Source organism: Pogoniulus pusillus, chromosome 7 (genome assembly GCF_015220805.1).
Source record: "Pogoniulus pusillus isolate bPogPus1 chromosome 7, bPogPus1.pri, whole genome shotgun sequence".
NCBI lineage: Eukaryota > Metazoa > Chordata > Aves > Piciformes > Lybiidae > Pogoniulus > Pogoniulus pusillus.
The window spans coordinates 10,262,479-10,277,859 of NC_087270.1; the positions used below are offsets into that span (position 1 = coordinate 10,262,479).

The following is a 15,381-nucleotide window of genomic DNA, read 5'->3' on the forward strand; positions in this document are numbered from 1 at the left end:
GCATAGTTATCCTGTTTTTTCAAAGGAAATAGCAGATCTCATGCAGAAGTCTTTCTTATAGGAGTGTACTAATTTAGGAATCATTGCCCTTTAAGGGCAATTATATCCTTTGAGGATATAATTCTCAAATGCACAAAACTTAATTGCAACTCATCAGGTTCAAAAATTGTTAGATGTGGACCAAGTGGTCACACGGATATAGAGAGTTACTGAAAGTATTAATTCTTTCCATTTGGGAAACCAGGCTAAAAAATATATGACGACAGATAGGCATCTATGGTTGTCTGGTTTTTGTTAGTATGAAAGGAAATGACTCAGTACTCTCAAAAAGTCTAGTGACAGCATCTTCATGTAGAAAATACAACATTTGCCTTAGACTTCTAACTCTCCTAGAAGTTTTATTGGTCATTGGAATAACTTATATAGTGATTCTCTTCATAGTAGATGAAATTATCATCTAAAGTTATAGAACAAGTTAATTGACATAGAATTTGTTTTTATCACACCTTGCACTGTTCATATCATGTCAAGATAAGATGAGAGAGGTGAAAAAATTGACCAGGAAATTTAAGGCTGGAATTTTAGACCTACATTATGAGATTATTCAGATCCCTTTTTCCATATGTGTTCTGCCAAAGTAAAGACAGAACGTGATAAGGATATTCTTCACTATTTCAAGGTGGATAATTGTGCAGTGAGGAGTATAATACTCATGGATCAAATTCACTGAGAGTCCTGATCATACAGGTATTACGTAAAGCAAGACCATATGATTAAGAGCAACATCCAGATGCTCATTTAATCCTGACAGGCTTGATGCCGTAACCATTCTTCGTGGCTCCTTGTGCTGCCTGGTTTATCTTGGAATCACAGAACCATTTATATTGGAAAGGAACTTTTAAGATAGTTTTGTGCAGAGGGAAATCCAAGTAAAATATTCTTGTGTATCTAAGCCAAGTATGTATGAAAAACTTCATCATTTGAACTATGTCCTACCTGTGTGAATGTCACTGATACTAATTCTGACTCTTTTTATTGAGGATTTTTCTGTAGTTTCAAATGCACCATAATCTTGTTACTATCAAAGGTTATTTTCCCCTAGAAGACATCATTTAGAAGGGCTGTTGATATATTTTCTGTGTATTTTTGTCAGCTTTTGGTCAGAACGAGTGCCATGATCCAGGCATTCCTATAAATGGAAGGCGTTTTGGAGACAGATTCCTGCTGGGAAGTTCTGTTTCTTTTCACTGTGATGATGGCTTTGTGAAGACACAAGGCTCTGAATCCATAACATGCATTATGCAAGATGGAAATGTAGTATGGAGCTCCACTGTCCCACGTTGTGAAGGTAAGGGCATAATCTTTGTTTTGCACCTACAGTTTGAATAATGAAACTATTTAAATGCATCTTTCTTTTTACATTTCACACACAAATAAGACTGCTTTAGGCAAAGTTATTAATTTGTCTTATTTTAATGCTCTTCCAGTCAAATGAGAAAGCAATAACAGGAGTAAGATAGCTTCCTTTTATATTTTTGGTATAAATTAGCATTCTAACAATCTGGTTGCTATTCTTTTCAAGTTCTGATTGCGACCATCATTACTGGGGTGTGAGTTATACCTGCTGTAACAAAGAATATAATTATCTACCTCAAGGAAAGTGAGGTTTTTATTTAGAAGTCCTTTTAATAAATGTGCACTTTTCATTTTCTCAGAATAAATGAATACCTAAATTTCTGTATGTAACATAGTTATGGTTATTAATAAAAATATGAGGCCAGAATTAGTAAACATATGAATTATTTGTCTAAAAAATTTGAATGTATTTGTTTGGTATTCCTTAGGTGGATAAAGATAGAGCTATACTTAGGATTAAATCTGTCTGTAGAATGAAGTACAGTAAGAGTGGATGTTGGTGAACATGAGCCTGCAGTCTGCCCAGATGGCCAAGAAGGCCAACAGCATCCTGGCCGGTGTCAAAAGCATTGTGTCCAGGAGTGGGGAAGTGATTGTGCCATGTGTTTGGCCCTGATGAGGCCACAGCTTGAGTAATGTATTAAATTCTGAGTACCACAGTATAGGAAAGACAAGGAAATTCTGGAGTGTGTCCAGAAAAGAGAAACGAGACAAGGGGTTTGGAGAGCAAGGAATAGTTGAGGGATCTGGATTTGTTTAGTGTGGAGAGGGGGAGATCTTACTGCCCTTTACAGCTACCTGAAAGGAAGTTGTAATGAGGCTGGTGTTGGTCTCTTCTCCCAGGTAACTAGAGATAGGATGAGAGGAAATGGGTTTAAGTTGTGCTAGGGGAAGTTTAGTTTGGATACTAAGAAAAACATGTTTACTGATAGAGTGGTGAGGCTGCCCAAGGACGTGGAAATGCTTCAGAAAGTATTTTAGTGGTCATGGTAGTTGGGTTGTGTTTGGACTCAATGATCTTAAAAGCTAATTCCTTTGTGCTTGATACTGGTGGGTCATAAAGTAAGACATATGAATGCAATTAACGAACTACTACAGTCTGTCTGCTGAAAGTAATGTTTTAAAAAAAAGTATATATTTTAAAAAATAGGTACCTGGTCAGACAATGAAATGGTACTTATTTTAAAGGGGCATCTTTTTGGAGAAACTAATCCAAATCTTTAATCAGTGTAAATTTCACTCCTCCAGTAGCCTCAGTGTTAATTGCAGTAACTTAAGGATCTGAATCCATATGATTGTTATGGATTTTGTAATCTGGGCAATTGGACAACTCAGTTCTCGTAAGACTATGCCTTTCTAAGAAAACATAGAGATATTGGCATAAAAACATCATCCTGGTAGAAGTAGTGTATCTGAACCTAGATGTTGAAAGACTTCTTACCCTGATTAAGTCCAGTAGTGGGTTTCACAGTGGCACAAGTTTTTTTGCCTAGAATGAAACCAGTCCACCCCAAAACATGCAGTAGGGTGAAGTTCTTAATCAAAATAAATTCTCTCAGTTTGAGACTGTATTAATAAAGTATTCAGTGTGATATTTGTGTAATTTTATTTTCATAAAGATATAGGATCCAAGATGGGCACTCGATAAAAAAAAAAAAATTAGAGAAAACAAATACCAAAATCACTGTTTAAGAAAGTACTTAAGTACTGCTTGGTTATCCTTTCTTTGGATCTTGCAGGATGCTTACCTGGTTTTTAAAGAGGAAGAAAACCCTCTAACTGTTAAACTGTTTGGGTTTTTTTTCTATATTGCCTATTGTTTGGTTTTGTATGGAAGGTGGTAGACTTTTTTCAAGTTACATCCAGGATGTGTTCTTTTCTGTTGTAGATTTTATTTCTAGCGATAATGGAGGCGTTTCTGGGTTTGGATTACATTGTGGGCCAAGCATCATGGCTACTTAGAGATTATTTAATTTTCTTCTAGTTGTCTGAGGCTTCTGAGCAAATTTTTTTTTGGTTGTTCTGCTCTGTGTATTTGTATGCTTAACAGTCTCTATAGACAATATCTGAAATATGTTAAGTGATTTTTTTTTTATAGTCATGTGAGGATCAGCCATCTTCTGATTGTTCTTAATATGAAAACATTTAATCAAAAAACCTCTATGGAATACATTTCATTCACCATTAACTATATGATTTAAATATCATTTCCCTGCCCTGTCATTTTGCCCCAGAGACAATTCAGTGTGTGTTTTGTGAGTTGCTTCCCCACCACCACTTTTTTAAATCCAGAAAGACTTCCCAGGGACAAGAGCAAGTCATCAGTAAAATTATATAACCTCTCTGAGTTTTCTTGTTATGTTGTTGGTTGGTTGGTGGGGGGTTTTTTGATTGTTTTGGGGTTTTATGTTTGATTCATTTTTGCCGTTATTTGGTTGGTTCATTTTTTTGTTGTTCTCTGTTTTTTGGCTCTTGTATGATTTTGTTGTTAAAATCATTGAGTCAAAACTAGGAATAATTATTACTCACAAATGCATATTGCTATTCATTTCCTTATGGCATAATGGTTTTGCTTATCACTACTTAGAAGAAAAGTGACAGGACTTCTTGTACTTCAATATGGAGTTTGGTGATAATGAAACTTGAGGGCAGTAGATACTGAGATAAATTTGACCTTGAAAGCCTTTGTGGTTTAGATTGCTCCATAGTCTTGGATAAAAAGTATCCTTTCAAATCTCTTTTCTCTAATGTATTAATTGTATAAGGGATTTGTGTTTCCCAAAATTTGCTCAGTCATTTCTGCAGTTGTTTAATCCTACACCAAAGTCCTTTGATCCTGCTCTGAAAGAGCTTCCCATCTAGCCCCATTACTTTCATAGCCCTTTTCCTTCTATGGAGGAGGATCAAGTTAGAGAACATTTCAATGAATTTGATATACAGGAATGGGCCTGATGGGATGTCACCCAAGATTTCTTGAGAAGGCCAGCCAATGAAATTTCAATCATCTTGGAAAGATCACTTAACCCAGGGAGGTTCAGAGAACTAGAAGAAAGCAAATGTCTGTGTTAAAGAAAGGAAAAAAGGACAATATCACAAGCTACAGATCTCACCTCCATCCCTGGGAATGCAGCAATATTCCATTTCCAAACAATAAAGGACAAACTATTGATTTGGAGCATTGAGCATGGATTTATGAAGGGGAAATCGTGCCTGACTGATCTGATAGACTCCTGCAAGGACACAACTGGCTGGATGGATGATGGAGAGTAGTGGCTATTTCTTATCTCAGTTTTAGTAACATGTTTGACAGTATTATATAATATTCTCTTGGAGAAACTGATGGAGTAAGGTCTAAGGAAATGAGCAATGATGTGGACTGACAATTGACTTAACTGTTGAGCTCATAGGTTGTGGTCAATGATGCTAAGTCCAACTGGAGCCTAGTCTATGGTGGTGTAACCCAGGGATCAATACTGGGTCCAATACTGGTTAAAATCTATGAGAGCAATCTGAATTCTGGGACAGAGCATACTGAGCAAGACTAGATAAGACAAAATTGGGATGAATAGCTGATAGATGGTAAGCTTGTGTTGCCGTTCAGAGAGACCTTGACAGGCTGGAAATGAGAGGAAAAGACAAGTCCTTCACTTCTATTCAGCGCTGTTGAGGCTACATTGGGAGTGCTATGTGCAGTCCTGGGATCCCCAGTACAAGAGAGACATGGACATACTGCAGTGAATCCAATGAAGGTCCATAAAGATAAGTAAGGACTTGGAGCATCTGTCATGCAAGAAGTTGAGCGAACTAGGGTTGTCTAGGAGGGAGAAGAACGACTCTCTATTCAGAAGGGATCTTGTTAATGTGTATAAATACTTGATGAGATGGTGTGAAGAAGATGGACCAGGTGGAGGACAAGAGGCAAGATGCACAAACTGCAGTACAAAAATATCTGTTCAGCATAAGAAAAACACTGCGGGAGTGATCAAACACTGGAACAGATTGCCTAGAGAAACTGTGGAGTGCTGACCTTGGGTGGGATGGCTCAGTCATGACTGGGTGTAGTTCTGTCCAATCTGCTGAAATGACCAGCGGATAGAATAGATTATTTCCAGAGGTCCCTTCCAACTTCAGCCCTTCTGTGATTCAGTCAAATGTTCTCAACAATCTGTTCCGCTGAGCAAATGATTGCTCAAAAAGGTATTAGATGGCACAGTGCAAAAAAACCCCAAACAAAATTAAATTATTAGGAACAACTTGTTATATTTCCACATCCATGTGGATTAACTAGAACTATTAATGTAGGATACATTCTGTTTTCATTATATAATTACTTTTTTAATGGAGAAAAGACTGGCAGAAAAAGATGTCATGCCCTCTGTTTTAAGATATGTAGAGTGGTGAGCTATGTTAAGATGCATTGCAGAACTTATTCTGAAGAAAAGTAAATTTTCATAACATTAAATGTATTTTTCTATTATTTTTAATGGTGTTTTTTTCTTTCTTTGCTTGGGTTTTTTTTTAGTTCTTAGAATATGTAATCATGTATTAGAAATACTGCATACAAGTAAACATGCTTTTTTCTTTCAGCACCATGTGGTGGACATTTGACAGCATCAAGTGGTGTTATCTTACCACCAGGGTGGCCAGGATATTATAAGGACTCACTTAATTGTGAATGGGTGATTGAAGCAAGACCAGGACATTCTGTTAAGATTACTTTTGACAGGTGAGAACCATAAAGTCAAATAACTTGTGTAGATGCAAATACTTGTTTTATCATTGAAGAAGGAAAAATATGCCTTAAAAGCCCAAACCAGAAAAATAAATTGCTATGCATCAGTCACAATACTATTCCTCAATCAGCAAATGCAAGTTTTAAACTGCATTTATGTTGTCTTTATTATTTTTTAAACAATTTGTTTTAGATATCTACCTTCTAGCACACAGGAATATCATTTGGACTTCTGACTACTTTTGGTCAGATGTAACTATATATATTGTCTTTGGTAATGATCAGGTCTTATTGTAAAAGAGATTCATTTTCCATGGGGGAAAAAATCATACCATTTACTGGGGTTTGCATACATTGTTTGGTTTTGTTTTGTTGTTGTTCCTTTTTTTCCCCTCCATTATTCTGATGGAACATACATGACATAGCTAAACATGCCCATAATACATGGAGTGAGCAATTGGCTGATGGGTCAGGCTGAAAGGAGTACAGTAAATGTGGCTGTATCAGGCTGGTGGCTTGGTACCAGAAAGCACAGAAATATGTTAGACATACTTTACCTGATTTTTGAAATTGCAAGTTTTGTATTTTTCACCTCACCATGCAAAGGGCTGTTAAAAAGTAAGCATAATTTTAAGACAAGGAAGAACTTTGCATGAATTAAAGTTTTGTTAAGAGACAAAAAACCTCTCATAGTGGAATTTTGTGTGCTGTACAGAGATCTATGTTATGTTCAAAACTGTTCAGCATTTTCAATAAATGATATCTAAAAGGAAAAAATTAGACTGATAACAGTAAATTATGATCATATTAAAAAAGGGGATGACTGGAGATCTTCTGAAGAGTCTTAAAAGACTGGATGTCTGGGTAACAAAATTGCAAGTGGGTTAAATAAATGAATAGTTAGTCATAAAATTGTAGAACTGCTTGAGTGGAAGGGACCTTAAAGATCATCTGGTTCCACCCAGTTGCCATGGACAGGGACACCTCTTACTAGGCAAGGTTGCTCAAAGCCTCATGCAGTCTGGTCTTAAGCGCTTAGAAGGATGAGGGATCCACAACTTCCCAGGCAACTTGTTCCAGTGTCCCACAGTCCTCACAGTTAAGAAGCTCTCCTGATGACCAATCTAAATAGACCTTGCTCTAGTTTTAAAACCATTTTCCCTTGTTCTATCATTACATGCCTTTAAAAAAAGTCCCTCTCTGGCTTTCATGTAAGAAAAAGAATTCCACCTTGATATATAAAATTATGCATTTTGAACTTTAACTGGTCACTGAGCTGCTAAAACTCTGGTAACTCTCTGTCAAGAAATATGAATGAAAACTAGTACATGCATGGAAGATTTTTGTGAACATGGTAAGAGGTGTAAAATATAATGTAGAGAAGATTAGAGTAGGTTGCATATTTAGTTTACAGTATCCTTTTTCCACTCCTGTTTTGTTTTCTTATTAAATCATTAAGATCAAGGGCAAAAGAGAGAATGGTTAATACCAGAGAAGAATGGAAATGGTTTGAACAGTTATCAAAATCACCATGTTACTTCCTACAACAAGAAAAGGTAGCTTGTTTTCACTGCCTTCAGCATAAGCCCCAGAATTTGAAATTGATTTTTTTCTCCTCTCCTCATTAAAGACATAACATATTGATTATAAGCTTCTCTTTATTTATCAGCTGTTTAAATAAATGATCAGAAGCCTGAGGTTCAGCTATGTCTTCCCAAATTCAGTAAAAGCAGACAGCCATATTAGTTGTAAGCATTCTAATAATCCATTGCCTGCAGTTGCAGGTATTTGGAGAACTGACCGTTATCTTAACAGTATGACCACTATGCTTCTGAGGAGGTTAATGGACTTCTGTAACATAGGGTTCAGCTTAAGAAATAAGGTTACTGAATTTTACATAGCTGCACACATACTCCATTAACAGAACTCTAGAGCTTTGCATACAAATTGCACTGCAATGAAATTAAACAAGAGTTTGGAGCTTACTCTGATGAAAAGTTTAGAGTTAGATCATGTCTATTTTTAAGAGTACAGCAGAAAGTCAATCACTCTCTGCTGTTTCTCAGTGTTATTAGAAGAAAGATGCTGTCTCCATTCCTGGAAGCTTCAAACACATAACAATATACTGATTTGGGTAGACAGGCAAGAAACCTTTCCTTGCTTGCTTTGGAGGTTTATGGAGCTTTCCTGGGAAGTTTAGAAAATTTTATAGCTTTACTACATGACATTATAAATTTCATTGTAAATGTTATGCTTTGGGAAGTTTATGATAGTATAATAAACCCCCTTTTACAATAAAGATATTTTGTTTTGCTGATGTGAAGGCTTTGGTAGCCAGATTAAAAATTGGATGGGAAACTTTTTTTTTTAACATACAAGAAATTAACTTGGCTGTCTCATAGAACATTAGCAAATTACATCTCAGTAAACAAAATCATTGTCAAATAAGAGATCAACAAATTGATTTTGTCAATTGACAAATTTTTTGTCAAGTATTCTGCCTAGCTTGGGGAAATCAGAACTCTTTTACACATTCCTACATGACTTGTCATCACAGGTAGAGCTCCCAGAATGTAAGTTTACATGAGTGTGATATGCATAATGTAAATTATCTTATTCTCTAGCTAATGAAGCTTTAAAGTTTCTAGACAATGGACTTTGCCACATCAAAACTTTAGAAACTTGCCTGCCATGCTTGGAAACTTTCCAGAAATAGCAGCAAATGATGCAGTAACCCTATTAACATTTTACATTTAAGGCATTTTGCTTTTCAGATCATGAATAATGCCTGGGAAGGTAACAAAAGAAGTAAAACCTAATTTAGTCTAGCCATAAGGAAAGGGACTACAGGGATAACTAGTGACTGGGAGATTTTTGGTGCTTTGATAAAAGTTCATTGAACAGTGTATAAACCAAATCTTATTCAAAATTTAGCTCTATATAAAGCACAGCATTAGCAAAGTCTTCTAAAAATTCTCTGTGAAAAATTGGAGCATGTCATACCTTGGACTAACAAAGTATGCTAATAGACAGGAAAATGAAATAACCAAAAAGTGACTTAAGTACATAAAAGGTGTAGAGGAATAAACTCTTTTGTTTGACCATTTCATTGATAATCCAAAGCTTGCAGAAAAACCCACCTCAACCCCCCAGAACACCACCCTCATTCTGAAAAGCCCCTAACAGACAGACAAGTGAACTAGAAATAAGTTTCTGAGTTGGAGAACCTAAGAAACTACTGGAAATAAAGATCATTACAATGGGTGCCAGTTCCTGTAACCATTTTCACTCTGTTGTCATGCTGCCCTGCTATGAAAACTGTAATTACTGTCTGAGAGGACTTTATTCCAAATTAGCATCCCCCAAGAGCTGTCAACATAATCAAACTTTTGAAGTTTTGATCTTTAATCCATTCATTATGAGTGCAGATAAAGTATTTAAACCAGGGTAACAGTATCTGTCTGTTTTCCTACTTCTACTGCAAGGTAAATCAAAGTATGACTTCTGAAATTATGGAAAGATACAGAAAAGGGTCAAGTCTGTTAGTAATGACTTCTGTGACTGTTTTGGTAAATGAACTGGAAGCAGAGAACCTTCCCAGGCAGAACAATGCATTTGTACAGTTAAATTTTTGAAATGCACATACTACTAGAGCTTGGCAACTAGTATGCTCCCAAGTAATCATCGAGCATATCCACAAGTCAGTGCAGACAGGCAGCTTCTCATAATAGGAAAGTCGAATAGTATCTCCTGCCAGAGTTGCTAAAGGATCTATAATAGGGCTGTAGTCTTTTCCATGCTAGCTGACTTCACTGACAGAAGCTTGTCAGTGACCTGGACAGTGGCACTGAGTGAACCCTCAGCAGGTTTACCAATGACACCAGGCTGTGTGGTGTGGCTGACATGCTGGAGAGAAGGGATGCTATGCAGAGGGACCTTGCCAGGCTGGACAGGTGGGCCCAAGCCAACCTTCTGAGGTTCAACAAGATCATGTGCAAGGTCCTGCATCTGGGTCAGGGTAATCCCAAGCACCAATATAGGCTGGGCAGTGACTGGCTAGAGGCAGGGCACCCCTAATGCAGAGCATGGCATGTGGGGTGTGCACAATGATTGGTGGTGGTGTTAGAGAAACTGCAATTATTAGAATTGGAGTTACTCTGGGGAGAGGAAGAAGTGACAGCTACTTTTCTGGCTTATTAAAATCAAAGTTGGTAATGGTTTCAGTAACATTAATGCCAACCCAGCTGAGAGGATACTCTCCAAAATCCAAAAACATTCCTTGAATCTTTCTCCACGTGAAACCAAACAGAAGGGAACCAAGCTTGGCTTGTCAAGAATCCAATGGTGCATGTACCGTAGACATAATGGATATAAAATACTACTGATTAACAAGATAAGATGCTTCTTAACTTCCAGACTTTATTAGCAATAGATCAAATTTAATTAGCCCCGCTTGGGGTGCCAAAATATACATGTGATAGTTGGGGAGTTACCTGCGCCCCCTACTCTTATGGGATCACCCAGACTAGAGTCAGCTGGCTGGAAGTTAAAGAATGAAACTTTATATTCACAGCTTAGCACAATATAAAAGCAGCTATTTACAATATATTACAGTATTTACAGCTATGTATGGAAATGCACAAGTTAAAAGTAATACAGAAACACAGCACCCCTCCCAGAAATCAGAGTCCACAGGAGGGGCTCCCAACCACCCTTCCACCTTCTCTCCACCCCTCTACCTTGTCCCAGACACTCTGTCTTATGTGTGAGGTGAGTTTGGAGGATTGGCAAAGGGAGTTAGAAGCAGAAGGATTAGTTACACAGATCCAAGCAGGAACAGGTACTCCAACAGAAAGAGACACACACTCTGTCGTATCTATCTTTGTGTTCTTGTTTTCATACATCTCAGCAAGCCTATGAGTGAAGTAGACATTACCATTGTTTCCTTTTCACAGCCTATAATCTAATGTTCTCATTAAATATTCCAGTTAGCCTCAAACTAGCACAAATGTATTTTCCCTTTTCTTAATGTTTAATAATTTACATTTTTCTTTAATTACAAGAACACAATTTCTTATCTCCAGATTCACTTCATGTGTCTCATACTGGCAAGGCAGCTTAAAGGCATTCACATTGAAATAAGTGTTGTATCGTGCAGGGACGCAGTTCATAGCTCTCAGAAGTTGAACTAATAAGCCCTATGGGAAAAGAAGAGAAAATCTTAGGGCATAGGCATTTTGGAAAGATTCATATCTTGTGAAAGTGAGAATATTGTATTTGAAGGCAAATATATTTAGGCCAGTAGGGATACCTGTCAGACTTTACTGACAGGAAAATTGATGTGCCTTGAAAAGTATCTGGTGTGAAAACCCACAATCAAAGTTTTATCTACAGAAAAAGCAGATTTGATCTGGTTGACTTCAGAACAACTCGTAGTGAATGACTGCACACACAAATATTCTGTCAACTCAAGAAAAGTGATGTGGTTTAGTGATTAAGACAGACATTGACTCCATTGTTGATTCTAAAGTTAGATATTTTTGTAAATTAACTTATCTCCTCTTTCTCCATTTTTTCCCCCTTAATTATCTGTTTTATTGGTACACCAAGTTCCAGGAATTCTACTTGTTATATCTGTAACACATTTCAAAATCAGGGCTTAATTTAAGTTTAGCTTTACTTCGTAAGGCAGAAGTAGTTACATAAAAGCAAAGTAGCAAATTATATTAGAAAATGCAACTTTGGATAAAAAAGGTAAACAGTTGAATGTTTAAAATATGCTTTTACCAAATAGCAAATAATAAAATTATGAAGGTTAAGTAAATAATAAAATAATATGGAAGATATTCCTAGGATATGCAACTGTTAGCCTGAGGGCAAGAAATTTCTTGGATCTACATAACGCAGTTCTCTTTGAGACAATTTGCATTCTTGTACCCAGATTCCCCACTAAATGTCTTTCTGAAGCACAGTTGTATGCTTGATCTGAAAGTTATTACATCCCTTATGAATTTTACATTATACCAAACACAGCAATACAAGAAGAAAAGGTGTAAAACCTTCCTCCAGTTATCCCGAGTAATGCACCAGTTGATCTGTAGATAAGCAAATGCAGATATGTTTGCATTGTTGATAAGTTTCACATGGGTTAGAGTTCTAACAGTTGAAGAAAGTAACACCATTCCTCTATCCACTAGGTGACTTGCATGTTCCTTTTCAGATTTCAGACTGAAGTTAATTATGATACTTTGGAAGTCAGAGATGGGCCAACCAACTCATCACCGTTGATTGGAGAATATCATGGAACACAAGCACCTCAGTTCCTTATCAGTACTGGAAATTACATGTATCTCCTGTTCACTACAGACAATAGTCGCTCCAGCATTGGTTTCCTAATTCACTATGAGAGTAAGTCTGATGGTTACCTAATTCACTGTGAGAGTTAAGTGTGATGGTTACTTAATTCACTATGAGAGTTATGTCTGATGGTTTCCTATTTCACTATGAGAGTAAGTCTGATGGTTTCCTAATTCACTATGAGACTAGGTCTGATGGTTTCCTGATTCACTATGAGAGTGAGTCTGATGTCTCTCTGGGAGATTTTTATTCAGTTTTGGAAATAACATTCAATTTGAAAATGGTCAAATGAATGTGAACAAATAAACTTCAGTAATTATATTTGCATAAGAACAAATTATATTTAACTTATGTTGAATTGACAGATCATTCTGAAACAATTAATTTTGGTAGGTTGTTTTTTTCTTCATGAAACTCTGTGTGTTATTCAGAATACTTATGGATGTAGGTGTTTAACCAACTGGAAAGTAAGTTTAGAAACTTGCCCTATGGGTAAAGATATATCCTTTAAAAAACCCAGTTTCTTTGCTTTTATTCTGCCTCATCTCACTTTATCTTCTGTTCTTCTGTTTTTAATACACTTTTGCAGGTCTGAGCAGAATTAATCCTTGTTCATGCTGATTCTAAACCACAAATAATAACATCTCCCTGTAAACTGCCAAATCATGATAATTGCATTTCCTTTTAAGTTAGATACATAAAATGGCATATATTAAAAGATTTCAAGTCACACTGATTGTCCTAGTCATTATCAGTTCTTATCTGACTGCAGTAAATTTGCTGTGATAGTGAATCTAGGTGCAGAAATCCTCGAATTTGACCATATACTTAATTAAATGGACATATACAGGGTAAGTATATAGCTTATGGAAAAAGAGTACTGCACAATATTGAGGCAGTTAAACACATTTTACTTATCAGAGACTGATGCAATTCTCTGTGTTATACTTAAAGACAAAACAATATCAGTGTCTATTCCACTGAGCAGGGGGTGTGTTTTAAGGGTGAACTTTGAAGAGTAGGCGTAATGGTTGGACTTGGTGATCCTGAGGGTCTTTTCCAACAGGATGTCTGTGATTTGTTTAAAAGTTGTTTGGTTGTGGTTTGGGGATACGTTTTAAGGATGGACTTTGAAGAGTAGGGGTAACAGTTGGACTCAGTGATCCTGAGGGTCTTTTCCAACAAGAATGTTTCTGTGATGTGATGTTTGAAAACTAGGGAAGTTTCAATCAATTTCAGAAGGGGACACATCTTTCAAAGAAAGGGGTGGGGAGGGGAGAGAGGGAGCTGAGGGCCAGAAGCATCTAGGGCATAAGCTTTATCATCAGTCTTTAAAGATTGAGTTTCAAGCTGATAAACAAGGTGATAAGGAACAAATTATTTGTATCTGATAAGAATACATCATGTCAAACCAACTTAATTTCTTTCCTGACAAGTTAACTAGTTTTGTGGATTTGGAATGGGAGAGAGAAGGAAATAACTTTCTGTTGACATTTTTTAGTTTTTTATAAGTCCTCTGCAGAAAAATGTAGAAATTTGGTCTAGATTATTACAGATGCCATATGCTTGATAAAATGTCAATACTGAAAATGAAGTTTTTGAGGATGACTATCCATATCTATATTTTTCAACAACTCAGTGACATACAAAATCCTTTGTTTGTGTATTTGCTGTTGGCTTTGAATTGTGCATCATATTCCTTTGAATAGGAGACTATGATCTTCTTACCTAATTCCTATGTGAACTGAAGGGAAGAGTTTTTGAGGGAACTGCTGAGCATTCTGTTCTTGAGAAATACTGCACTGAGTTGAAGGCATGGTTTTCACTCAGATCTTAATCTTGTATTTATTGAACCAATTGTTGTGAATAGTATTAAATCAACACTTTACAACCATGAGCCCAAAATTTATCACCATGGTGCCAGAATTTCTCATCTATTATTTAATATTGTCTTGTGGTAGTCAGAACTCTGAGAATTGCCCATTATTAACTTTGTCTTGTGGTTTTTTTCTGTGAAGAAAAAAAGCCTAAATATTTGTCTGAAGAAGCACAGAGGTTTTTTTTTCCCCCTCTTCAGCTATGTTTATAAAGGGTAAACCTTACACACTGAGTGTTTTCCCCTGAGAATGAAGCTCTATTGCTTGGCCTGATTTTTCAGTTCTGCAGCACCACTCTTTCAGTCAGAAACTTGGAAGCTGATAGGATTGCTACAGCTTTTGGTCCCCTTACCAAAAAATGAAGCAATGTACTTGGTGTAGTCTAGAGTTAACATTTCAAAAAGAAACTGATGACCTTACCTATGAGATGTGACTCAGAATCTCCAAGCAGTTGTTATGTTGATGTGGGGGTGAAAGAGTGCCCTAAGAGGAAGGAAATTTAAGAGCACTACTGTGGACCTCTGTTTACTCTAACATCCTTCAGAATAGAAAGTATAGTTTGAAGGAAATGAATGTGCATCAGAGTTAAAATTTTATACAGAGTACTTATGTAGAGCACATAGAGCATAGGATAACATAGACTAAATATAGTTCCCTGAGTCTATATTAAGCATTTTAAGCCATGTGAAGGGAAGCTAAAAATGTGCTGTGTCAGCTAACGTGGTACATTTGCATTAAGAGCATGAAGTATAGAAGAGACTCTAGAATTTGTCAGGAATATGTCATGAAAGCGTTCAAATCTGAATCCTAACTGAGATCTATGAATAGCTGGAGGGTACAGGGAATATTGCTCTGTATAAGCTGGAGCCAATTTTTATGATATTTTCATTTGCAGTCCTAATTCCAACCTGCATACCTGTCATTGTAAAACCTTGATGCCCCTATAAATATAGTTACTTTTTTTTCCCCTTAGTTTTGAACTCCAACTTAATTTTTAAG

The 15,381-nt window shown here is 36.5% G+C and overlaps 1 protein-coding gene across 1 annotated transcript in view; it reads left to right on the plus strand.

Annotated features, from left to right (window-relative positions):
• CSMD1 (CUB and Sushi multiple domains 1) overlaps positions 1 to 15,381 on the plus strand; it is a 1,024,926-nt gene that overhangs the window by 790,599 nt on the left and 218,946 nt on the right. The window contains exons 15-17 of the mRNA XM_064145849.1: positions 1,154 to 1,348; positions 6,004 to 6,142; positions 12,369 to 12,556. Coding sequence (XP_064001919.1) covers positions 1,154 to 1,348; positions 6,004 to 6,142; positions 12,369 to 12,556 — 522 coding nt within the window. The remainder of the gene's footprint in view (positions 1 to 1,153; positions 1,349 to 6,003; positions 6,143 to 12,368; positions 12,557 to 15,381) is intronic.